General features: G+C 49.1%; 1 protein-coding gene across 1 annotated transcript in view; it reads right to left on the minus strand.

The window, feature by feature from the left end:
• The window catches only part of CFAP52 (cilia and flagella associated protein 52), a 374,850-nt gene that overhangs the window by 228,814 nt on the left and 118,763 nt on the right, over positions 1-27,273 (minus strand). Inside the window, exon 7 of the mRNA XM_069654573.1 lies at positions 1,831-1,931. Coding sequence (XP_069510674.1) covers positions 1,831-1,931 — 101 coding nt within the window. The remainder of the gene's footprint in view (positions 1-1,830; positions 1,932-27,273) is intronic.

Here is a 27,273-nt window from a genome sequence, read left to right on the forward strand (position 1 = left end):
ATATGCACGATGTGGGGAGAGTTTAAGAAGTGTGTGTAGAGCATGGATGCCCATAAATGGTACCCCTGTAATGGACAAAGCAGTAAGAAGGGCTGAGGAACATATAAATACTGGGGGAGGGTTTTCGGTACAAAAGGGGGGAATGTTGGGAAGGAGATGGTCCTACCCCACCCACCCCAGAGTAAATAATCACATGTAGGCCAAGGGGGGAGAGACACCCATGCCCAAAGAACGTCCCCTTATCATACCACATAGCGACTCAGATGAATAACATAGCTCACACCCCCGAGACCAGACGCCATTTTGTGTTAAAGTAGATGCCATCTTTTTACTAGGCCTGAAAAATCACCCCTTTGCAAAACTCATGCCTCTTATCCCCAGCACCTGCCACAGAGAGCCCAAGACATCACCACCCTCTGCCAGCTCTGCACAAGCCTTCTTCTCACGGAAGTCCAGCCATTTACTGTTGCAATTGTTTAATATCGCTTCTACAGAATGTGTTCTCTGCAGAGCGTGAGACCGAAACAGGTCCCAGCACAAGTGCCCATCCATCTCCACTAAACTGCCCATGACCTATCAACCCCCACTCCGCCAGGCCAGGGCCCACCAGTCCCGTCCCTCCATTCACTTTAATGTTGATACACATCTGACCCCCTTGCACGTACCATTCCAGAATACCCACCATAGACTAAATCCTATGTAGCAGTATATTCCCCCTAAAAGAAACAAACGTCTGCTCATATCATGAGGCACCAGGGAAGGCAGATTGTAGATCAAGCCTCTGGTGTGGGCACCTGAGAGCGGAAACTTCACTATTAAAGGAAACCTGTATATGTAGGTCGGTATGCCCATCTATTATTCCCTCTTTCCTAAGCATTCCCATTCATGTGATGATATCGACCATTATGTGTGATTTGTTAGTTCCTGTTTTTAGCTTAGATAGTTAGCACTATAACGCCTCTCTGCCCTAACCTTCACCGCGAAGATGAGCCCAGCTGACCATGTGCACCATGATCGACAGAGAAGCAATAACCAATGGAGCCCAGGCATCCCATATGGAGCTGGGTTTAGTATATGTCTCCAGCCAATCAACTATGCTATGCTGATGTGTTACCTATGTATGATGTCACTTATGACGCTTGGTGCCTTTTTAATGTGCTGCCCGTGTATCTTTTGGCAGAGCGCTCTCGTGCGGCAGAGTTCTTTGCTGGCATTTTTTTAATTATATAAACTTTGTCATCCTTGCAACTCATCTCTTGGTCTCATTCCCTGAGGGGGTGTGTTATCTGTATTTTTGCATTTTTATGAGGACCCCAAAACCACATAAGCGGTAATGTTTGTAGTCCCATGCGTGCAATTTGCACTTACAAATCCTATGTATTAAACGGATCAAAAAAAAATTCTGTTCTAGAGCTATGGAGTTATCGGCAGTCGCCCCTTGCCCAAGACAAGATAACTTGAAGCTGTGCAGCACTGCTCATCCGCCCATCTGTGCTTATAACTAATATAAAACATATGACAACGGGGCAGGGATCATGAATTAGATGAAAGGAGATGACATGGGGCATCAGAAGGCAGACATTTTAAAAAAAAGAAATACATATTTTGAAATTGGCAACAAACATGTTATACAAAGATGCTTTTTCAAACTTTTATTTTTGAGATTTTTTTCCCAGCTTGGGCATTTCAAACTTTACATTTTCAGGTAAAAGACATATAATATCATATTCTAGAAAGTGATGACATGTTCTTTCAAAAGATCCAAATATGTTTTGCACACCTTCAGTTGTGGTCACACCACATTATAATCACGAGGAAATTGAAACTCACTTGACTGTTTTGAAGTTTGGTCCTTTACAAAGTGACAGCTTCCCATCTCCAGAACCAATGATGAAATCTCCTGTCTTCATCAAAACCAGAGCTGTAACACCCTGAAAAAGAACCGGGAAACATCAAATCCACATATGATTTAGAAAATTACGTCTGAAGCAGTTAAGGAGACTTGCAGTGATTGCAGGCGCATGGCAAGGCCTAGTCGGTGTGCCATCTCCTGACTACACAGAAAGCACACAGACACATTCAGCAAGTTGCGTTGTAAACAAAGCGCATAATTCACATTGAAGACCTGTGTGTCAATACTGCAACATTCAGAGCAAACAAACGTGTTTGTAGTTTAAACTTGATAGGGTGTTGAAGTCCATGTGACACAACCATCCACTCCTGTTCCACCTGAGTCTAGACGACCCCTGACTGACTGCACGTCCTCCTCTTTCTTTGCTGCTCGAGCAGCACAAAAGTGCACATTTCTTTATCATTACATGGGTTGTGTGTATGGCAGGTTACGCATGTGGGCTGATTATAAGGACCGCGTGCGACCCAGACAAGTTAGCAGTAACGCAGCATGAGGACGGTGCAGATTAACGTTGTCAGAAGCGCAAAGGACCTCAAAGCTCTGACGCTTCAGTCAGAGTTAGCAACAGGGGGGGCAGTCAGAATTAGCAACAGCGGGCATAGGGCTCCGGTCGGAGCAGAGTCTTTCGCCTCCATGTCACTATCCTCCTAAACCAAGGATTGTGCTTACATTAGCAACGGAGTGAAAACTGACAGCAGAGTATAGCGGGAAGCCTACAGGCATCGACTCATCCAGGAGCTCGCTGCAGCGCCACCTGGTGGCCACAGAGTGATTGAAGGAGTTTCCTCATATCAAGAGCAGAAATCTTGCACCAAGTGCAGCCTTAGCCAGTGTAACGGCCACAGGCCAGGGCACAGACGGGCTGAGTCCCAAGTAGACACGTACATATCAGCAGCTGCCCAGACCTACATTACAAATTTGACAGGAGCAGGCACAGGTACACCTGCAAATACCTAGTTCCCATTGTTGATATTGCCAGTCTATAAGCATCATGAGCCAGAGCGAACATAGCTCCACTGATGAATAGGATGAGCCACACTCCAGCCGTAGGCTGCACCCTTCTATGGGGCACGTGGTGCAGAAGGCCCGCTGTGCTGGTTTTGGGTTGCTCGGCAAGCAGCTAAGCATGATGGAAGACTTTCTGGACTTTTCGTAGGCATGCAGCAGCTTAGTGAGTACAACCTCAAAGACCCTGCGATAGATGCCAGGGAAGAGGGAAGAAACAAAGCCTGCAGGGCCAAGAGCACCCAGACACCACCCCAAGCGCACCGCACATTAAGCATAGAGGGGATGAGGACAGCTGGGCATATCCGTTTGAGATAAGCATAGAAGAGAGGGAAGAATCGTCCTCAGGTGCAGGGAGACCACACAAGCGGCAAACAAAAGGAAAAGATTCAGGAAAGAAGACCAGGACGTGTTTGACCGTTATGCTCACCTGGGTTCCACAGGGGCGCCAAGCGAAGCTGGACTGCAACGGTCTCCACCAATGTGACTCGTGGTGTAGTGATGAGTGATTGCGCTTGCCTACTAAGTTTTGTCTGTCTGGCACGTAGGAGGATTTTCCTAGAGTGGTAAAAATGGCAAATTAGTTGACCGCTGGAAGGAGGTTTTGACTTCTGCTTCCGTAATCAACTGGTGTTCCCCCTTATGTGTCTCACCTTATTGTTAAGAAGGATGGGCTCTCCATCCTGCGTCGGAATGCAGGGTGCGTTGAACTTGGGGATCCAGTTAACTTCACTGATCCCGTAATCTTATGGCAGAGTTCCGGACAACAATGACTCAAAGGTAAGTCTTATGCTAGTCCAAGGTAGCATGTAATGCTTTTGAGTTCAAGTTGTCTTATTGTTCACTCTTGTGCCTTTTCTTTATGTTTCTTCCTCTTGTAGATTGCCCAAGACAGGTGTCTATTCTTTGAAAGAAACGAGGTAGCGCCAAGGTAAGATTCGGTATGTGCAATAAACAAACAGTCTTAGTATGCGATGTTGTTCATTAATGTGATTAATCAATTGTCCTCTCTTTATTCTGTAGGTGCGGCATTCCCTTGGAGCGAAGAACGTATGGTGGAAACTCGCCAGACCTCGAGCGAGTATTACCTCGGTAAGTATCTGGTGATGCGAGGTCTAAATGTCTTTTAGCGAGGCGCAGCTCACCTGTTAACTTTTCTTATATTTTTGCAGATGCGGATGTCCCGGACGGCGATCCCGTCAGAGTGCCTCGCTGGATTGCATGGATGAAATGAGCATCGGTGAGTAGCCCGCGGCGCTGATGCTGGCTGTATAGCGCAGTAACTGGTATTCCTTTTCTTGCAGGTGTGGCGACTGCCGGATGCTTGCGATGACAAAGGGAAGGCTCCTGTTCTAATCTGCTTTCTTTTTCCCCTTTGCAGGTTCGGATCGCGAAGAATAAGACAGGCGTGGCTGAGGACTGGATACTGGAGCTGCAGGCACGGTGAGCATTACGCTGCAGGAGTGCAGAATAACGCGAAGCGTGTTCTGTTCTCCGGGCGTGGTTTAAATAGCCACTCGAAAGTATTTCCCAGGTAAAGTAGTCCCAGTACCACACCCAAAGAAATAGTCCCTTGAATAAAGTAATCCCTTCAAAAAGGCCTCAAGGTGGCCAGTACATGTTCTCTCCACAAGATGACCTGGTTTGCCTGAAGGAGGCAATATGAGCCTGGCGCCAAGGGCGCCAGGACTGTGTCCAAGAAGCCCTTAAACAATCCCTTGGTGCCTTACAGGTCCCCATGGGTGCTAATACTCTAGGCAGACTGGTCTGCTCCTGATGTCTGGGGGCAGGCATCGTGACATTGACCTGGGCAGTCTCGTTCACTCCAGATCAGCTGAGTGGAAGCCGCCAGAGAAAATTTCTGCTTATCTGGGAAAGCGCCACTAGATAAATAGACCCGGAACAATCTTAGGGCCAATTCCCCCAGCCTCATCTTCCCAACAGAGTGGCAGAGATCCCACACATTGATAAGCACATGCTCACTTTCATGGGTCACAGCGGCAACGATGTGAAAAAAGGCATTGATAGATCCTGGAGGGTGTGCCAGGAAAACATTTATGACTTGGTCGGACCACTCGCAAAGACTTGACAGCTGGCTGAGGAAGCTAAGCAGCAGCAGCAGCAAGCCATCGACCCAGACGTCCTAGCCCGTTCGGCACGACGGGCTATATGCCTTCAAGGGAATGGCAATTGTGCCCTGGCTACCGAACGTAGGAGATCTATTTTTATTTAAGATTGACTCGAAGCTGGAAAGCTCACTTTGTTGGAGGCGGCGGCAGCCACGAAAGGTAAGCTATTTGAAGTCTCTTTCATTAAAGACACGAGCAAGTCTGCTAAAACATTTGCAGTGCTAGATAATGCACAAGCTTCCTTAAAGAAGGTGTTCAGCGGTGGAGCTTTTGGAAGGGCTGGCAGATGAAAGGGCAGCTCAGCCATCCGCTCCTTCGCTTACAGGGACCCTTCCGACAGAGGATGGCAGCAACACGACAACCGCACACCAAATTACTTCTTTCCGTCCCGGTGGGAGAGACAAAGGAAGAGGCTGGAGACACAGCGGAAAGCAGCAACCTGCTAACCCAGGTGAGAGTCCTGCCTGTGCTGCATGGTCGAGGAAGCAGACGCGGTTCTCCCACAGGTGGGGGAAAGCTGGCGCAGTGCACAGAGAGATGGCTTGACATCACCAAAGACGCCTGGGTATTGCAAGCAGTGTGAGGGTTCTGTTTAGAATTTTATCAGCAGCCCACGCAAGCGCAGCTGCCCAGACCCATAGTATTCTCTGCAGAAGACAAGCGCTTGTTAGGGGCAGAGATTGTGCAACTTCAGCGCAAAAGAGCATTTGCGCCAGCAGGAAGTCGGCCCAAGCACTTTGATGATCAACATGTTCCTAGGAAAATGAAAAAGCAAAATGTGACCGATGATAATCTCAGAGCGTTGAATGCTTTTCTAGTGTATCACCCCTTGAAGACGGATGGTATTCTCCTCCTGCGAGACATCCTTCAGACAGGAGATTGGCTAGCAAGGATAGATCTGAAGGATGCTTATCCCACAGTGCCCATTATGCAGGAGTACTGCTGTTTTCTGCCATTCCTTTGGCAGGGCCAGAGATGGGAGTTCACCTGGCTCCCTTTCCAAATGGTATCAACGCCATGGTGCTTCACCAAGTTGATGAAACCGGTGGTCAACAAGCTGTGAGAACAGGGCATCCGGCTCATTATCTACCTGGATGACATGTGCCTGATGTGTCAGGACAGGCAATTGTTACAGGTCCAGGTAGCGTGCACAGTCAGGTTACTGCAGGATCTGGGGTTCCTAATCAATTGGAAAACATCAGAGATCGCTCCATCCCAAACAAAGGAATTCCTGGACTTTGCCATGGATTCGGCTCAAAGGACCCTCAGCCTACCCCTGGCAAAAGTCAATACGATCAGAAAAGAGATCAGGCATTAATGTCGAAAGGACCGGGTCTCGCTAAGGGAATTGGTGTGGCAAGTAGAGCGTCTTGCTTTATCGATTCAGGCAATCATTCCCGGCCCTCTCCACTAGCAGGCGCTTCAACGCCTCAAGAGCCAGCAGCTCCAGAGGGGCACTCATACGAGCAGAGAGTCCTGCTCTCCCCAGTAGCGAGAACGAGAACGGAATTGTCCTGGTGGTTTCACCACATGGAGGTTTGGAATGAGAGAGCAATTTTTCGGTTCCTCCACGGACTTATTCATAGAATTGGACGCCAGCCATTCGGGCTGGGGAGCCTGATGCGGGGAAATGATGACCGGAGGCAGGTGGTCCAAGCAGGAGCTCAATCTGCATATCAATTGCCTAGAGTTGCTGGCAGGCATTTTCGCAGTAAAGCATTGGACTCAGGAGAGGGTGCAATGCTGATAACTGCTCAAGATGGACATTGTCCCTGCAATCCGACATATCAATCGGCTAGAGGGGACGAAGTCCAGAATGCTAGTGTAGCTAGCGACAGACTTCTGCCACTTGTGTCTGCGGAACAACATCAGCATGACGGCAGAGTATCTCCCAGGGCCTATCTCCAGAGTATCTCACGTGATCAGCAAGCCAACTGGAACTCGAGATACCTCAAGGATTCCAGCGACTGGCAGCTGAATCCAGCAGTGTTCCTCGAGATAATGGCTCAGCGGGGCCCCGGTCAGGCGTACCTCTTTGCGTGCAGGCTAAACAGCAAGCTGTCTTGGTCCCCATTTCTGTGGGAGCTTCTGAACCCCACAGTTCCTCTCTGACTGCTTTGCACCCACAGACTATATACACTGTGCATTAAAAGTCAGCCTGAAGGGAAAAAGGGAAGTGAAGAAAATAACAAACACAGGAGCTCTTCTTACTTCTTTCCAAACCCACTACATTTGGGTTAGTGCATTTCATTTAAAAAACATTCACATTTTCAATCTGAATTCCATTGATTTAACTTTCTTATAAATGTGATCTCTCTGCAGCGTGCCCAGAGGGAAAAGGAAACTCCAAGTTTGTCTTTGTTGAGCTACTTGGAATAAATTGCTCACAATTGTCTACTTCAGCTAGAATGTACCCAAGACTCCTAACTAATATTTTCCTACTCCTCACTCATCTAAGTTGCTTCAGTCTATGAGGATCATTTTACCTGTTCACTGCAAAGTTGAATTAAAGCTCAAAGCGCCCCCCCATTGGGGGGGCGCTTTGAGCAGCAACAGAAATGGTGGCTTAGCTGCGAGCTCCAGCCCCGGCAATTATCCTGAACGTAATATATCCTAGATAGTGCCTGCTAATTGAACTCTCTCCCGCTGTGTAGCCGAGTGCTGGCCTGTGGCCTGTGGCATGAACTGGCCAACTCCTGAAACCCCCAGTGACCAGCAGTGCCAACAACACGCTGGGCTGGCGCACACCGCGGGAGGAGTCCAGGAGCAACCAAGGAACCCCAACGTTCGACTGCCGTGGAGAAGCCTGTATGGGGGAGGGGGAGCAGTGCTGGAGATTGCAGCCCGTGGGAGACGGCCCCAGCGAGACACGAAGTGTGTCGCATAAGAGTGCAGAGCTGGATTGTGAAACCCACACATAAGGAATCATAAATAGTTTTGATGAACGGATGAGCAGAGACAAATGATGGCCATCTCCAACTCAAACGGCCCTCAACAAGACATGCAACAACCCTGTTAACAGCAGTTGGACCTGACCTGCAATCCTGTTCTTGGCGATTATCAGAAATACTGTGATGCACCCCCCGCCCCTGCAGTATGGAGCTGTGGGGAAACAGTAAAAGCGCACCACGTAGAGGAAGATGAGCTGGGAGCTCCGCCGAGCCTCACTGACCAAGGACCGGCATGCTGAGGAACGGCCATACATGGAGGTGCCGAGTGGGCCCCCGGGCTGTAACACAAGGTAGGCCAGGGGACCGGAGGGCAAATGAGACACTAACCCTTCTGGGGAAGAATTGTGCGAGGGGGTGCAGCGCTGGTCCCCCTGCAAAGCCGGGCACGACCGTACCCTGTAGTCAAAGTGCCCTCAGCTGGTGGCGTATGAAGCTAAGTAAAGGGCGCAAGACAATTCTCAAGGCCACTGGAACAATTGAATAGGAGTGCGCAGCACAGAGTGCATTGTCTTATGAAAATCAAGAACTGGATCGGCCTTCACCCTGCTCCGGTGCATCGGCTGACAGGCGCAGGTGAAGGCTGATTGCTATACGGGGCAGTGTGGAAGTGTTGTTGACACCCTGCAGGTGGCCATGGGGCCGGTTGCCACACTGGGGGCAGCAAATGAACCCATAACTGGCCCTGGGGTGACGCTGGGCGCTCCAAGATATACTGCTGTACGAACTGTGGTCGACATAGTTACATGCAGAGGCTGGTGCTGACCCCCGCTGGCTGAATAGGGTTGATTGGGAAGAGACAGGAGAAACAATATGACTAAAGGAGCTGGGAAGAAACGTGGCCCAATGGACTCATGCACCAGAAATTGTGCCCTAATCTCCAGACCGACGACACTGGAGCAGGCGGGAATCTCCAGTGCACCGAATAATGAAGCCCAAGGTGACCAACTATTGACAGCAATGCAAAGCGGATTCATGGCCGTTAATGTGAAATTAGATGACATTGTGGCAACCATTGGGTCTTTGAAATCCAAGCTTGAAAGAGAGTGATTGTATCAATGAGGCAGAGGTCAGAATAGGTACGGTGGAGGACACAGTGAAATGTTCTTAAAAGCAGACAGCAGCGGGAGGACAGTAGGACTTGTGTGGTACCATGCTCTGATTGGTTTACGTGAAGTGATGCCCCATCACTGGCCTTGGGTACAACTAAAATGCCGGGGCGAAGTGATTGGTTTGTTATCATGGAACATCCACGGACTGACCAACCCCATTAAAGCTAGGAAGGTTACAGAATACCTGGAAAGGCAATCTCCTAAAATAATAATACTACAAGAAACACACGCATTAGGCCCAGTAAACGACGGGTTCACACCTAAATGGGGACGAAAGAGATATTACACAACTTACTCGTCTCAAGCTAGAGGAGTACTAGTTATGGTACATCAATCACTGACCTTTCAAGTGGAGGAAATGCAGGAGGACCCTGAAGGCCGATATTTTATTGTGAGAGGGGTACTGTCAGGTGGGAGAGTTATATTGGTGAATACTTATGGTCCGAACATAGATGATGCGGGATTCTACTCCTGAGTGTCTGAGATACTGGTCAAGATGGGAGACGCGCCCATCATATTGGGAGGCGATTTTAACATGATCTTAGAAATACAAATGGACCAATCTAGCACCACACAGCGCAATCTATCTGGCACAGCAAAAATGATCAAGCAAGTAACGAACCAGCTAGGACTCGATGTATGGAGGGACGACCACCCGAAAGTGGCAGAATATACATATTAATCTGCGGTTCACAACGCTATGTCACGGATCGATTTCTGGCTGCTCTCGGCAACGTTGGTGCCACGCTTATGTGGCAGCAGATGTTTACTATGTACTTTGTCGGCCCACTCAGCATCACTGTAGCTAGGTAATACACCAAGATCCAAACCCCTCTGGACAATGCCACAGTCCATATTCATAGACAGAGTGCAGGCAGAGGATATGCTGGAGAACATTTACAATAAATGAGGGGTTGGTCCCGACTTACACTACTATATGGGAGACTTTAAATGAGAGGCACAATGATTTCAGTCATTACAGGGGTATTGAAGGCCACTAGACAGGAACTAGGAGGTAGAATGCACATTACGCAGACTAGAGACAACGAATATGGCATAAAAACAGATAAAGCGCTCCTGGGGGTGATTAAAGGTAACTTGTTGAAGTTCCGAGACCTAGCGGACCAAGAGTTACGTTATATGGCCAAACCTGCCCAGGCACGATGATATGGCAAGGAGGATAGGCCAGGACTATTGCTGGCAAGCATAGTGCAAGGTGAGAAGGGGATGGGCCCATCACAGATATTGTGAGGACAGCAGGGGAGTTCATGACAACCACTGAGGCGATCAATGATAAGTTCCTGCGATACTACAGTAAGCTATATGCTAACGTAGACACTTGTAAGGGGAAAGAAATAGAATTATACCTACAAGAGATTGCTCTCCCAGATCATCCCACGAAGGTTAGGGCGACACTAGATGGTCCTAGTACTGTTGAAGAAATAACTAATGCAATCACTATGCTTGCTCCCGGTAAGGCACCCGGACCTGATGGGCTGGGTGTAGAACTTTCCAAGATATAGTGCACCATCCTGGCACCACGTTTGCTAAGGGTGTGGGAGTAAGCACTGACACTTGGGAGGCAGTTATCACAGTACTACCAAACCCAGTCAGACCAACTAACGAAGTTGCTTCCTACCATCCATTGTCATTAATTAATACAGATGATAAAATGTATGCTAAAGTATTTGCAAATAGACTCCTCCCACACATGACATATCTTGTGCACCAGGACCAATCAGGTTTTATTCCAACAAGATCCACAGCCCTTAACTTACTACGCCTTTTTGGCATAATATCACAGATTGGTCAACAGGCTCCAGCAGTGGCTGCATCTCTTGATGCAGAGAAAGCCTTTGACTCTGTATGTTGGAACTACCTGTTTGGGGTGCTTAAGCGCTTCAGGCTCGCGACTTTTTTGTCAAGTGTAAACGACTCCTATATACGAACCCGACAGCAAGAATACAGACTAACAAGGCTCTTTCTCAAACATTCACACTAGCACGAGGAACACATCAAGGATGCCCATTCTCCCCGCTGTTGTTCCCGCTCACAATAGAACCACTGGCACAACAGAGGAGGTGCGCATAGGGGGATACAAATAGTGGGACCACCTCATATTATCTCTCTGTATGCGCATGACACCCTACTATATATCCGAAACTCAGAAATACACCTGAGACCGGTCATGGAAGAAGTGGCTAGGTTTAATAATTATTCAGGTTATAAAATCAATGCGACTAAATCTGAAGTGTTTCCGCTCACGGGTGGTACTGGAGCACGAGTAGATCTTAAGGGACTTAGGTGGGCCTCGACAAGTTTGGGAGTGATGGTATCCCGTACACAACGGACACTACTTGAAAATAACCATAGCTATACCTCAACGCTCTTGCAGTCAAAATGGAGCTATGGGGCAGATTTACGATGTCCCTGTTAAAAATGGTAGTTGCACCCAAGTATATTACTTTACAAGTATACCAAACTGGCCTGGCAGAACGCTTTTTGCAAAACTCTTCTCTATGGCAGTGCAGTTTGTTTGGGGAGGCAGGACACCTTGTATAAACTGGGAGAGGCTGGCAGAGCCATATGAGCGAGGTGGCTTGGCGGCCCCTGGCTTCAAATTGTATTATCTAGTCACCCAAGCATAATATCAGGATATTGGTATTTACTTGACCCCGGTCTTGACCCGGTTCGTACAACAGTTAATGCACGGGTCAGAGTGTTCAAACAACTAGATATATCAACTCCCTATAATGGCAAAATTAGTCTCTGGAATTGTCCTGCCCTCCCTCCTACTTGCGACACTGACATACAGATGCCCAAGGATCAGAGTGTAAACCCCACCCATTTCAGCGTAGGAGTTTTATTTGTATTGAATGAAGGGGGACTCATATGTGAATGCTTTCAGTCCTGTTTTTATGTCTGCAGGTATTGTCCTCTCGGGACAAGTGGACAGAACCATGAAGAAGATATAGTGGCGGCAAGCCGCCTACGAGAGAGAGAACGTCGCCCTGAAAAGTGCATCGAGCATCCCAGCCCTCCGCGCTGTTGAGGTTCCCCAGAGCATTCCTGGCTGGTTTGCGCTCTCCCCTCCTCAGGGTAGATGAAGTGCCCGGCGTGGGAGTGAGACAGCTCAGCTCGGGCTGGCAGCTCCCATGAGAGTGTGCCTCGTTTGGTAGCAGACAGACGGTACCAGATGCAAGTCTGCCTTGCCCCATTTTCCTGGGACAGGAGGTAGGAGTGGAGAACAAGCCTCCGGAGCTGACAACATAGTGTGGCCCATGAGAAGTATAAAAGTATTTTGCCGGGCCTTCACAATGTGTTTGTCCCATGTTGTATTTCTTGCCACTGTGTTACTTGAGAAAACCGCAAAGCGAAAAAGAAAGAGAATATTCAGATTAACTGGTTACTATAGTAAAGTGCCCTGTTTGAGAAGGAAGAAAAGAGAGAAAGAGAGAGAGAAAGAGAGAGAGAGAAAGAGAGAGAAAGAGAGAGAAAGAGAGCGAAAGAGAGAGAGAGAGAGAGAGAGAGAGAGAGAGAGCTAGAGAGATAGAGAGAGAGAGAGGGAGAAAAGGGGTAAGGTAGAAGAACCTCCCATATAGGTGTCCTTCATAGGAGTTTCTCTTACGTTTTATACGGTACATTGGGAGAAAGTGGTCTGTCAGTTTCTGTCTGAACTCTGAGCTTGCGTCAGGGCCCTCTGCCGAACACTGCATATTAGTTCTTCTTTCCCCTTCCCTTGTGTTTTTTTTTAAAGCAGCGGAGGTGGCCTACCGCAAGGGGCTACGCATGATGCCAAGGGATCGACTAGTGGGGAGTGCGCACCTTATGAGAGGGCATAACTGTTAGCTGCCCGTCAATGGGAAGGACCCAAACTGTGAAAGAGTATTTATTTAACTAAGGTGTTAAAACACATTTGCCAAATTATCTCCTGAAGGGAATGATGGTTTACTTATCTAATGTGTCAACCTGTGCTCGTCAATGTACTTCATTAAGTGAAAGTGTGTGTACTTATCTAAAGTTTCAACCCACGTGTGCCAATGTACCTCATGTAGTGAAAGATGGTGTAATTATCTAAATGATCAACTCATGTGTGCCAATGTATGTCCTGAAGTGAAGGAGGGTTTACTTACTTTATGGGTCAACCCATGTTCACCAGTGTATCCCATGAAGTGAAAGAGTATTTATTTACCGTAGGTGGTAACCTACATGCGCCAACGTATCTCATGAAGTGAAAGAAGGTTTACTTATCTTTCATGTCAACCCATGTTCGCTAATGTACCTCCTGAAGTGAAAGAGGGTTTACATATCTAATGCGTCGACCCAGGTGTACTTAAGTGGCCCATGAAGTGAAATTCTCTAATGTGTAAAACCACGCTCACCAATGTTTCTCATGAAGTAAAGAATGGTTATTTATCTAGGTGGTAAGTCTTTCCAGCAAGTTCTTCGCAAGTAGTAAAAAGGGTTGGCCATGTACCATATGAGAGAAATCCCTCTCACCATTGCAACACTGATGTGAAAGAGTTGTGTGGGGGTTATCATGAGTGACATATAAATCACTCCCCAAACAGGCTACCAGTGAATTTAAAGTGTTAGTTTTCTCATTCTTGTGTAATTCTTACTAGCATAAGTGCTTATTGGCTGCAAAGCAGTTGGTTACTTACCATATGTGCTACAGAATGCGCTGGGGTGCTCCCACCTAAAGGGGAACCAGTTATGTGTTTATTCATATATATTCATTATAGCAGCTCTGATAGCACAGCGAGTAGAGCGCTCGCTTTGACATCTGTGCAGAGCCTGCTGATGCAGGTTCGAATCCCGGCAGGGCCAAACTCAGCCTTTCATCCTTCCGAGGTCGATAAATGAGCACCACACACCGTGGGTAATAATATGTAGCGCTCAGATGCCTGAGGGTTCATAGCGATATATAAATGCTAAATTATTATTCAAATGAAACTGTAGTTAATTCATTAATGATCCCACTGTAGACAGTTTTGTAGTGGTACCCCATTTTGAAGGTTACTGCTATCCTCCAGTGTCATACTGGGGTATATGAGGAATATAACTATTGGGGGCAAATGTAGAAATGTCTGAATATAAGACTGTTCTGCAATTTTATGACAGGAGGGGGTAACTGCCATATAACTGGGGGAACCCTGAGCTGTATTTGTTTCTTTTAACTGATTATATAAAGAAGGAGTGTACTCCATCCAAATCTTATCAGGCTGTGACTGTTTATTTAACTTGGCACAAACATAGGGCAGCTGGACAGTGGAGCTGGACTGCCCATAAGGCAAGTATAGACCATCCCTCCCGGGTTCACCTTCGCACATGTGTGAGGTAATGTGTAGTATCCCTCGCCCAGGACTCCTACATGAAGCTACTCTTGCCATCCCGCCCTTTTTCCTTGGGAGAACCACCTTACACGAGTAAAGAAATGGTGTTGGGTGATTTATTTCCTGGAGGAAAGTTCGTAACGCAAGAAGAATTCACAGCAAAACTGGGCACTAGCCCGGTTAAGTTATTACAATATGTTCGTATTAGGTCTGCAGCACGCCATAGATGGGCATGGTTCCCACAGGAACCGAAATCGTGTTAATGTATTGATGTGATAATACCGAATGATATACTGAGGGGGCGGGTATCACGGCTCTATGGGGCCATACAAGCCACGCAGATCCCACGGCACACAGTGAGGTCCAAACGGGAGATGGATCTGGACATAAGTATAGATGAGTCTAAGTGGCAAAGATACTGTCTCCTAATGAAGGAAGTTGCATTAAACGCAAGATTACAACTCATCCAATTTAAAGTTTTAAATCAGTTACATTATACACCTGCTAAAGTGGCCCTTTTTTCCCAACTACAGAAGATAAATGTATGAAATGTGGGCGGGAGGGAACTGACTCAATCCACATGTTCTGGAACTGTCCTATGGCATCATGATTCTGGCAGAAAGTTGCTGAAGTGTTGAGAGACATGGTTGGGATACCTCCTAAACTCCTCTCTTTCAAATACTTATTGGGTGATATTGGAAAGATTTCCATTGGAAAACGCGAATTGTTTAATATATGTTGTATAGTGGCAAACAAATGTATTTTGCTCAAATGGAAGTCGCAAACTGCACCCCCATGTGATGAATGGCTCAAAGAACTGACTTATTTAAATGAAAAAGAAGAGGGGTATGTAACGACAGTGATGGCGACATGTAGACCTAGGGATATATGGGGACCGTTCTGCAAATATTTAAGAACTCTACCATCGGGGAAAGTATAAAGAAGCTTTGTTGTGCTAAATGCTGTTATACAAATGTAAGCCATTATAGTATGTATCATCATTGTGTGAAACAAATGATTGTGTGGGGCTCGGGTCCAAACTGTCTACCTGTCTGCTTAAGTAAAGGTTTAAAAAAAAAAACCTTGGTTTCGAAAATGCTGCTCATTGTTCAGTCTTTGTAAAATTTTATTGCGTACTATTTATATTTTGAGCCCAGATGAAAACTCTTCCAGAATATCGTTTTCTATTGCTGTAACTTATTTCACTTTTACTAATTGACCCAACGGTGGGTGCACCAAAAAACTGCAACTCCCAGTTTCAGGGGGAAACAAAATGGCTGACGGCACTCCAATACTGTCATAACACTAAGGTCCTTTCTCGGTGTTGCCGGCAATTGACGTAAAGAGTTTCTCCTTCGTCAAAGCTCTTCTCATGCATACGGGTATACTTTTGTAGTTATTTATAAGATTGTACCTTGTAAAATATAACGCTGCGCTGAGGGTAACCTGAAGTTTCATTAGAAATTGTAACGCTGCTCAGCAAACCACTCATCTCTCCACGCATCTTCGTGCTTTGGCGCTCCCCTGAGAGATGCGTTCGGTTCAAGACGCGTTCGGTTCAACTAGAGTTCTTCGCATCTCTCAGTCGGAGCTGCAATTGTCGACCGAAAAGAGTAAACTTCAATGCCATTAGCTCGCAATCTTTTCAGTAGTGTTTATGCTTGCAAGCTCTAAACAGAGTCCTCGTAGGCTCTCATGCTGCTCAGGGGCGTTGGAGGGAATGCACGCCCCTGTGGCGCTGCCCGATGACAGGCGCGCACGCGGCAGCATGACGTTGCATGCCGTCGCGTGCAGTATAAATAAACGGGGCGTTTCCCGGCCACGGTAGAGCGACCGGGAAGCCCGAACCAAGACGGACGTGTTGGTCTGTGTTCTTGGGGCCGGGGCTTACGGCGAAGCGCGCGGGGGGCGCCAGTCACCCTCAACAGTGGCGACGAGTGGGGGAAACGATGCCCGGGCCCGGTGGTGATGATCGGAAGGACAGACTTCGTTTCATGCCGCGGGTAGTGCGTTGCCCACGCGGCTGGCGGCCATTTTGTGCAACAGCTGTGGGACTTCAAGGAGCTCCGGTTTGGGCCCTGAAACGACCCCAGACCTAATTTTTGGACATTTCAGTAGCTGACAGCTACATCTACACGGAGGTATGCATATTTAGTGCATTGACTCAATTTTGGGTTTCCTACGTCCAGTGGAATCTAGGAGAAGGCCTATCTTGACTGGGCCTGCTGAATCCAGTTACTATTTTGCTACCAATGTTTGGAACACTAAAAGGCATTCTGCTTTTTCGTCCCCTTCATCATCATCCTGGTGACTCCATCTATCTTAATCCTCTTCATCATCACAGAGGTGGCAGGAGTCACTGCATCCAGGGGTGATCCAGGCTGAGAGTCACTGTGGGCTGAAGATTTGAGTTGCGGCCCCAATCAGCATTATGGGGGTGCCTGTGCGCTCAAGCTCATAAGTGACACCGAGGACCAGGACGGAGCACACGGTGTGGCGGCGCAGTTTCATCCTCGTGCACCAGTGGCCCCGCAGGGTCTTCTACCCCCAATGCAGCAACCAGCTGCTCCAGTAGATGGTCAGGCAGCGGTTCCCGCACTTCAACCCCCAGTTCAACCTGCTGTTGCTCCTGGTGTTCAGCAGGCAGCGCCTGCCATGGCGCAGGTACGTGCGCATGCTGCCCTGCAGCCCATCCCCGAATTTGATGTGTCGGGCCCGCCATCCAGCCTGGGGCCCCGATGGAGAAGGTGGGTGGACCGCCTGGACATGTATTTCAGGGCTGCGCAAGTGGTTGATGATGACACCAGGCTGGCCACGATGTTGTACTCGGCAGGGCCCTCTGTCCAGGAGATGTTTGAATCTTTGCCACAAGGGAATGGAACCTACGATCATGCAAAGGCTGCCCTCCAGGCATACTTTTTGCCCTTAGCGAACGCGGACTATGAGCGGTTCGTGATGCTCTCTGCCAAACAAAAAGACGACGAGACCTTGGACACGTTCTACGGGCGTCTGTCGCTCGCCTGCGCCTGGGGCGATGCAGAGGACATGATCAGGACCATGCTTATCCAGGCGTGCTCATCAGGCAAGCTCAGGCGCCAAGTGCTGAGGGAGCCGGGGATAACGCTCCAGCGCATCCTTGAGCTAGGAAGGAGCCACGAGGTGTCAGAGGCGAGAGCGGCAAGAATGGAAGCCGGGTCGCGCCCCATAAAGACTGAAGAGATCTGCGCGATGTGGCGAGGGGGAAGAGGTTCTAGGAGGTATGGCGGCGGCACATGGGACAGAGCTGGGAGGGCAGGAGAGATTTGCCAAAAATGCGGATACGACCTGCCTCACCCAGCGGAGTGCCCTGCAGCTGGAAAGACATGTGGACGGTGCGGGTTGCCAGACCACTTCTCAAGAGTGTGTAGGGCGGCCTTGCCCGTACTGGTGCCAAGGGGTCAGGGCCGAGCGGTCGCCATTCGCCAAGGTCGGCCGTCCAAGGTCGCCCAGGTGGAACAGGGCGAGGAGGAGGCTCAGGCAGAAGAAGCAGAGGAAGAAGATGAAGAGAACATATTCTTCGTCTCAAGTGTGGAGCTCCTAAGAGGCAGAACTAGGTGCGTGGTTGAAGTGAACCAGTCTCCGATCCCTGTACTCGTGGACACAGGGGCATCGGTGAACGTTATGGCCCGAGAACATTACAACGCCATGGATCGGCTGCCCAGGCTGGTCACGCCAAAGGCCCGCATCTTCGCGTTCGTTGGTGTGGAGTCCATCCCTCTGGACGGGGCCTTTGTGGCAAAAGTGGAACACGATGGCTCCCACATCACAGCCCGCTTCTACGTGACGCCAGTGAGCAAGAACACTTTGCTAAATTGTGCAGCGGCAGAGGCTCTCGGCATCGTAAGCTTCGCATACTCCGTCTACCTGGAGGACATTAATGACTTGCTGGAGAAGCATCATGCCCTATTCAAGGGGATTGGGCAGATGGTCGGAGAGCCGGTGCGGCTGCACATTGACGAGTCGGTACAGCCGGTGGCCCTCAAACATCGGAGGGTACCCTTCCACCTCTGTGAGCAGGTAGACAGAGAACTGGACAGCCTCGTTGATCTAGACATTATCGAGAAGGTGGAGGGACCGACTCCCTGGGTGTCCCCCATAGTGGTGGCAAGGAAACTCAAACAACCGGGCGCAGTCAGGATCTGCGTAGATATGAGAATCCCCAACAAGGCCATCAGGAGAGAGAGGCACCTCACACCGACGCTGGATGACATCATCGCGGAGGTGCAGGGTGCTCGGTTCTTCTCGAAGCTCGACCTCAGGGCCGGATATCATCAGGTCGTCCTCCACCCCGACTCAAGGTACATTACCACCTTCACCACGCACCGGGGACTGTATCGCTACAAGAGGTTGAGTTTTGGGGTGTCCTCGGCCGCGGAAGTATTCCAGAACATCATTCGGGGTGCCCTGGCCGACCTCGAGGGCGTCCTAAACATAAGCGATGACATTCTGGTCTTCGCGAGGACCGAGGTGGACCACCTGAGGCGTCTGGCGAAAACCTTCGAGAGGCTGCAGTCGCTGGGACTCACACTACATAAGGAGAAGTGCGAATTTCTGCGCCCCTCCCTGGAGTTCTTCGGGTTTGTGTTCAGGGAAGGGGGGGTGTCTCCTGACCCCAGAAAGGTACTGGACATACAGAAGGCCCAACCACCGGAATCTGTGTCAGAGGTGCGAAGCTTTTTGGGCATGGTCACGTACTGTAGCCGGTTCATCAAGAACCTGGCATCCAGGTCTGAGCCCCTCCGGGCCCTGACAAGAAAGGACACCGTCTGGAATTGGGGTCCGCTGGAACAGGCTGTCATGATCTCTGCTTCCAAAAGGTCAGGGTTTTCCCAACTCCCTTGGAAGCAGATCCATAACCCAGGTTCCGGGTGCCAACCAGTCCCAATTGGGACCTTTTGGACCCAGTCCTGGCGCCAGTGGCACCATGCTCATAAATATGCCCAGTCCCAGCGCTGGAAGCGCCGGGCTCATAATGCTTGGGTGGACTTACCTGCAGCAGACCATGCTGCTTACTTGCCTGCCAGTTGAGCCTCTGATCCTCTTCTGTTTGGAACTACTTTTCCTGTTGGGTGGGGCTGGAGCCACTCCCTAGATTCAGAACACTGGAACTCTTCTGGAAGGCAGGAACTCTTTTTTTACCAGGAACTCTTTTCTTACTTAGGCGTGGCTGTGGAAGGAGACACCTAAGCACTACAGGAGGCTATTTAAACCACACCCGGTGGATGAATCTTGCTTTGCGTTATTCTGCACCCTCTGCAGCAGAACGCTCATCGTGTCTTCTGCATCCGGTCCTGGGCCTAAGGAAAAAGGCTTACCATCCTGAATCCAGTCTTCAGCAACACCTATAAAGACAAGAAAGAACAGGTTAGCATTCCGGCATCTGAAAGGCAAAGGCTTACCTACTCTTCGTGCGCTCCGGAGGTCTTCACACTGCATTCCGGCATCTGAAAGACAAAAGCTTACCTGCATCTCGCATCTGAAAGACAAAACAAGGTGCGTTTAAAGACATTGGGGAACTTTAATACTCACGTGCCATTACTCCTTTCCACATCTAACCCAGTGGGTATCCCGGCACCCTGCAGCCGCTCCGAACTTGTACCTGCAAAATAAAAAGACAGTTAGAGCGCTTTGTGAAGCTGGCAACAAGCGCTTACTTACGTGCTTCCAGGTGCTTCTATTCATCACACGGGCTCCATCTTCAACTCACTTCAGCCCGTCATCCGCCATCGCCGGAACCCTGCAAAACAAGAGACATCATTATTAAAGACTTTAAAGACATTTGAGTTACTCGAAACTTACCGTTCGTGCAGTAAACGACGGACAGCAGTCCTCTGAAGTCAAGAGGCCTGCGCTACCTATCCAGTGAAGAAACTGGCTACAGCACCCTGCCCCGAGGCAGATGGAGAGCTCGGCATTCACTTACCTAAGACATCTTACTCTGCACTTCAGGCATACAGGGCACAGAGGTCCAGCCCAAAGAGCCAACCTGGTGCTGCACATCACCTTTGAAGATACGGTAGTCGCCCAGTCAAGACCGGCGCCTCTGCGAGAATCAGGTGAGCGTTACAGAACGCAAAGCCTACCGCAAAACTCTCGCCCAGGCGCTATGGAAACCTCGGATACTGACCACCTAGCCCGGTTACTTGGGGAACTAAGGGCAGAAGTGCATGCAGCTCGTCAGGAAACGAACGCTCTAAGAAGGGAACTAATTATTTCCAAGGAGAGAACAGATGATCTTGCTAGACAATTGCTACAGTCACAAGCCGGACAGACCCCGCTACCCGCATCAGGGGCAAATCTTCCTTCAACATCCTCTATGAATCCAGTGCAGATCAACCTACCTGGGAATGTACCTCTGGCTCCGCCCGAACAATTTTCTGGTGACCCAAAGAGGTTTGCGGTATTTATCAATCAGTGCCGGTTGCACTTCTTATGCCGGCCAGCAGCCTTTCCAACTGATCAAGCTAAAGTAGCTTTTGTACTTTCGTACCTTAGTGGCAATGCGGCAGACTGGTCGATCCCTCTAGTTAATCAAGATGATCCGGTTCTCCATGATTTTCAAGCCTTTCAGCTTAGTATGGAAAAACTGTTCGCAAGACATGCACAGGGGCAGGCCTTGGACAATGAGCTTCTTTCGTTGCGACAGGGTAACCAAGACCTTTTGGCTTATATTGCATCTTTCAATAGACTAATAGTGGAAACTCAATGGCCTGAGGACAAAAGAATTACGCTGTTTTATAGAGGTTTACGTGGAGAGCTCAAAGACGTTTTAGCCCAAGTAGTGAATCCCCCACAAGACTGTTCGGATTATATAGACTTGGTCGTTCAAATAGATCACAGACTGCAGAACAGGAAGGCCGATCGTTCCAAGTTTGATGCTCGAGTATTTTCCAAACCGCCAACTCCTTCCAAAGGAGTAGACTCCGGGGAACCCATGCAAATAGGGGGTCTGAAAGGTCCTCTAACACAAAGGGAGCGGGAAAGGAGAAAACAGTTACAATTATGCCTATATTGCGGAAACTCGGGGCACTTTCTTCGAGACTGTCCGGTGAAACCTGCCAAGAAGGCAGTAGGAGCTGCAGTTACCACAGTTACAAACTCTGAGCAGGGAAACGACCTCGCCCAACAAGAATAGAGGTCCTCTTGCCGAGCGTGAAAACCAGTTCCGTGACCTCGCATTTCGTGATACCTATGGTCCTCATTAGCCCTGATAATCCGGGTCGATTACATGCAATTGAAGCTTACGTCGACAGCGGTGCCATCGGCAATTATGTGGATCATGAAATGGTTTTGAGGATGAATCTAACTCTTTGTCCCAAGGCTGTAAAGGACGTCATTACTACGGTGGATGGTACGGAGATAGCCTCCGGGCCAGTAACGCACACCACTCAAGAGGTGACGCTAGTAAGTCAAGATGGACACCATGAAAAGATCGTGTTTGATGTGATCAAGGCCCCTCAGTTCCAGATTATTCTAGGAATACCTTGGTTAGAGAAACACAATCCTCTGATCGATTGGCGAGCAAGAACGGTCCAGTTTCCAGAATGTGTCTCTACGTGTCACCCTCCACCTGGTGTTGCACTGGCAGCAATTTCTTCAGAGACTCCCCAGTTACCTCCCGAATACCTAGAATACCAAGATGTTTTCCGGAAGGAGCAGGCTAACTCTCTACCTCCTCATAGGTCTTATGACTGCCAGATAGACCTGATACCTGGATCTACTCCTCCTTGTAGTAGAATTTATGCCCTCACCGAGCCTGAGAACCTTCACCTTCAACAATACCTGGATCAATACCTGGCAAATGGGTTTATTCGTCCCTCCAAGTCCCCTGCCTCTTCAGCTTTGTTCTTCGTTCCAAAAAAGGAAGGAGACCTTAGAACTTGTATCGATTATCGCTCCCTGAACCAGATCACCGTTTAGAATAGATATCCGTTACCTTTGATCCCTGAACCCCTGGACCAAGTCAGAAAAGCATGCATATATACAAAGCTGGATCTTAGAGGAGCTTACCACTTGGTACGAGTAAAAGAGGGCGATGAATGGAAGACGGCCTTCCGCACCAAGTATGGGCTATTTGAATATCAGGTCATGCCCTTCGGACTTTGCAATGCCCCGGCCGCCTTTCAATATTTTATGAACGATGTCCTCAGAGAGCTCATAGATGTGTGTGTTGTTGTTTACATCGACGACATTCTCGTTTATTCTTCATCGGAATCTGAACATCGGAAACACGTGAAAATGGTCCTCGAAAGATTGCGTCAACACAAACTTTTCGCTAAGTTGGAAAAATGTGTTTTCAACGTGACTGAAGTTGAATTCTTGGGATTCATATTATCACCTGGTGGAGTGCGTATGGATTCAAAGAAGGTCGATGCAGTTCTCAAATGGCCATCACCATCCTCCGTAAAAGGTGTGCAAAGCATGTTAGGCTTCGCTAACTTTTACCGCAGGTTTATCCCCGAGTTCTCTCGAATAGTCCAGCCCATCACTGCCTTATTAAAGAAAAACAAACGTTTTGAATGGTCTACCGAGGCGGAACAAGCTTTCCAGGATTTGAAGACTAAATTTATCTCTGCACCAATCTTAAAACACCCTCGCCCCGAACTCCCCTATATCGTGGAAACTGATGCTTCAAGCCTTGCCATGGGGGCAGTTCTATCACAAAAGGACCCGGTAACCAATCAGTTGCATCCCGTGGCATTTTGGTCCCGCAAATTCTCGCCTCCTGAAGTCAATTACACGATTACTGACAAGGAACTTCTGGCTATCAAGTCTGCTTTTAAGGCTTGGCGGCATTATCTGCTGGGGGCCCGACACACCGTTACTGTGATTACGGATCACCGAAACCTGCAATATTTGAAAACCGCAAAAGCCCAATCCTCTAGACAACTCCGTTGGGCATTATTCTTTGCCGAGTTTGACTTCATAATTACCTATCGACCTGGTACCTGGTAAAGCCGATGCCCTTTCTCGGATGGGAGTGGAAGAACACTTGATCAACCCTAAACCTGTACCAATCATTCCCGAACAAAGAATTCTGGGTGTAATCGCCACAGAATCCATAGAGGAAGTTAAGGATAAAGCCAGGCAACTTGTAACTCCAGCAGACATACAGAATTGGCATCTGCAGGGAAAGGACTTTGCAGTAAAGGACAACTTATTGTATTTCCAAGAACGATTATACCTACCCAGCACAGATTTACAGAAAAAAGTAATCTCTTGTTATCACGACTCTTTAATGGAAGGTCATCCCGGTATAGCCAAGACCTCAGAAAAGATCAAGCGCTACTTCTGGTGGCCGTCTTGGAAAAAAGATATCAGAGACTTTATAATGTCCTGTGGAGTATGCGCCCAAAACAAGAGTCAAAAGGAAAGACCAGCAGGCCTCTTACGCCCTATTGACATCCCACCTCGCCCTTGGCATACGCTTTCTATGGACTTCATCACCGATCTACCTCCATGCTCCGGATACAATACGATTCTAGTAATCATGGACTTATTCTCCAAGATGGCGCATTTCATTCCGCTCAAAGGCTTGCCAACAGCAGCAACTCTGGCCCGAGAATTTCTCGAAAACATCATCCGACTGCACGGTTTTCCTTCGGTTCTAATTTCGGATCGAGGTAGTCAATTTATTTCTCATTTTTGGCGAAGTTGCTGTCGGTCGGCTCAAATTGATGTGAGACTATCGACCAGTCACCACCCTCAGACCGACGGACAAACCGAGAGGACCAATCAAACTCTGGAACAGTATTTACGCTGCATGCTGCAACAAACTGAAAAAACTTGGAAAGATATCCTTTGGATAGCCGAGTATGCCTACAATAACTCTGTCCATTCGGGAACTGGGAAAACCCTGTTTTTTCTTTTGTACGGCAGTCACCCTCGAACCTCGGAGTTGGATCCCCTCCAAGATCTTGAAACACCAGCAGTAGACTACCTGCATTCTACAATCACCCAAGCCTTTAAGGAAGCTGTTTCTCACCTTCAAAGGGCTAAAGAACAATACAAGAAAGGAGCAGATCAACATCGGAAGGAAGCCCCTCACTATCAAGTAGGGGATCAAGTCTGGTTATCCACCAGATATCTATCTCTAAAAGGGCCACGCACATTCAACCCAAGATACCTTGGTCCCTATTCCATCACTACCATAGTAAACCCAGTAGCGGTCAAGTTGGACTTGCCCCCGCACATGAAGATACATCCGGTCTTCCACGTCTCTCTATTAAAACCCGTGCAACCTCAAACCCGACTAACCAAATCTCCAAAACCTATCCTAGTTGATGGAGAACTCGAGTTTGAAGTCAAAAGCATTCTGGACTCCAAGATCTCCAAATCTAAACTATTCTACCTAATTGACTGGAAAGGCTACGGCCCCCAAGAGAGAACCTGGGAACCTGCTGAATATGTCCACGCTCCTCGCCTAATCAAAAGATTTCACCGAACATTTCCCGACAAGCCAAAACCCCCGGAGAAGCCCGGTTTGGGAGGGGCCTTGAGGGGGGGTACTGTCATGATCTCTGCTTCCAAAAGGTCAGGGTTTTCCCAACTCCCTTGGAAGCAGATCCATAACCCAGGTTCCGAGTGCCAACCAGTCCCAATTGGGACCTTTTGGACCCAGTCCTGGCGCCAGTGGCACCATGCTCATAAATATGCCCAGTCCCAGCGCTGGAAGCGCCGGGCTCATAATGCTTGGGTGGACTTACCTGCAGCAGACCATGCTGCTTACTTGCCTGCCAGTTGAGCCTCTGATCCTCTTCTGTTTGGAACTACTTTTCCTGTTGGGTGGGGCTGGAGCCACTCCCTAGATTCAGAACACTCACTGGAACTCTTCTGGAAGGCAGGAACTCTTTTTTTACCAGGAACTCTTTTCTTACTTAGGCGTGGCTGTGGAAGGAGACACCTAAGCACTACAGGAGGCTATTTAAACCACACCCGGTGGATGAATCTTGCTTTGCGTTATTCTGCACCCTCTGCAGCAGAACGCTCATCGTGTCTTCTGCATCCGGTCCTGGGCCTAAGGAAAAAGGCTTACCATCCTGAATCCAGTCTTCAGCAACACCTATAAAGACAAGAAAGAACAGGTTAGCATTCCGGCATCTGAAAGGCAAAGGCTTACCTACTCTTCGTGCGCTCCGGAGGTCTTCACACTGCATTCCGGCATCTGAAAGACAAAAGCTTACCAACTCTTCGCACGCTCCGGAGGCCGTCGGCGCTGCATCTCGCATCTGAAAGACAAAACAAGGTGCGTTTAAAGACATTGGGGAACTTTAATACTCACGTGCCATTTCTCCTTTCCACATCTAACCCAGTGGGTATCCCGGCACCCTGCAGCCGCTCCGAACTTGTATCTGCAAAATAAAAAGACAGTTAGAGCGCTTTGTGAAGCTGGCAACAAGCGCTTACTTACGTGCTTCCAGGCGCTTCTATTCATCACACGGGCTCCATCTTCAACTCACTTCAGCCCGTCATCCGCCATCGCCGGAACCCTGCAAAACAAGAGACATCATTATTAAAGACTTTAAAGACATTTGAGTTACTCGAAACTTACCGTTCGTGCAGTAAACGACGGACAGCAGTCCTCTGAAGTCAAGAGGCCTGCGCTACCTATCCAGTGAAGAAACTGGCTACAGCACCCTGCCCCGAGGCAGATGGAGAGCTCGGCATTCACTTACCTAAGACATCTTACTCTGCACTTCAGGCATACAGGGCACAGAGGTCCAGCCCAAAGAGCCAACCGGGTGCTGCACATCACCTTTGAAGATACGGTAGTCGCCCAGTCAAGACCGGCGCCTCTGCGAGAATCAGGTGAGCGTTACACAGGCGGCCTTCGACGACATTAGGGGCGCCCTCACAGCCGAGGACACAATGTCATTCTTCGATCCCGGCTTACCATCGGAAATCATCGTTGATGCTAGCCCATTCGGCCTGGGGGCGGTGTTGACACAGATTGACCGTGATGGCGGCGTCCGGCCAGTCGTATATGCCAGCAAGGCGCTGTCAGACGCCGAACAACGCTACTCGCAGATTGAGCGCAAGGCTCTGGCGGTGCTGTGGCGATGTCGCCATTTCCGGCTTTATGTACTCGGACGCCCGGTGACGGTGGTTACTGACCATAAACCTCTGCTGCCGATCCTAGCGGGGTGGTCATCCAAACCGCCGGCACGCATTGAGAGGTGGATGCTGGCTCTCTTAGAGTATGAGGTGACCCTGGTTTACCGGCCAGGGGTAAACAACGCAGCTGACTATCTATCCAGACACCCCGGAGCGCCTGGAGAAGGAGATTGTGACATCTGAAGCTGAGGAGCATGTCTAGGTCGTGGTAGAGGCTGCCACGCCGAATGCCATGCCTCTCCAGGAGCTGGAGGCTGCGGCGGCACAGGATGAGTGCTTCAAAGTATTGAGGCAGTCCATGCAGCAAGGCTCCTGGAAGTCAGCGCTTGAGGCCCTGGCGGGACGCACTCAGGAGGCCCGGACTGGTCTATAACAACTATGGAAGGTTTGTGAGGAACTGTCTTTCTCGGCGTCGGGCCTGCTACTTCGGGGCGACCGAATTGTGGTTCCCCAGTAAAAGGTGAGTGAGGTGATCGTGCTGGCACACCGGGGCCACCAAGGGGCCACCAAGACCAAGGCCCGCCTCCGGATGAAGGTGTGGTTCCCCGAGGAACGCAAGGTGGACGAGTTTGTGGCCGCTTGTGTCTGGTGTCAGGCAGCCTCGCCCTTACAGCGGGAGCCGGTCATCGAGGCGATGCCGAGGGGGACCCATCCGTGGGAGGTGGTTCATGCAGATTT

The sequence above is a fragment of the Ambystoma mexicanum genome, chromosome 3q, assembly GCF_040938575.1.
Source record: "Ambystoma mexicanum isolate Mex_15411 chromosome 3q, UKY_AmexF1_1, whole genome shotgun sequence".
Classification (NCBI taxonomy): Eukaryota; Metazoa; Chordata; class Amphibia; order Caudata; family Ambystomatidae; genus Ambystoma; species Ambystoma mexicanum.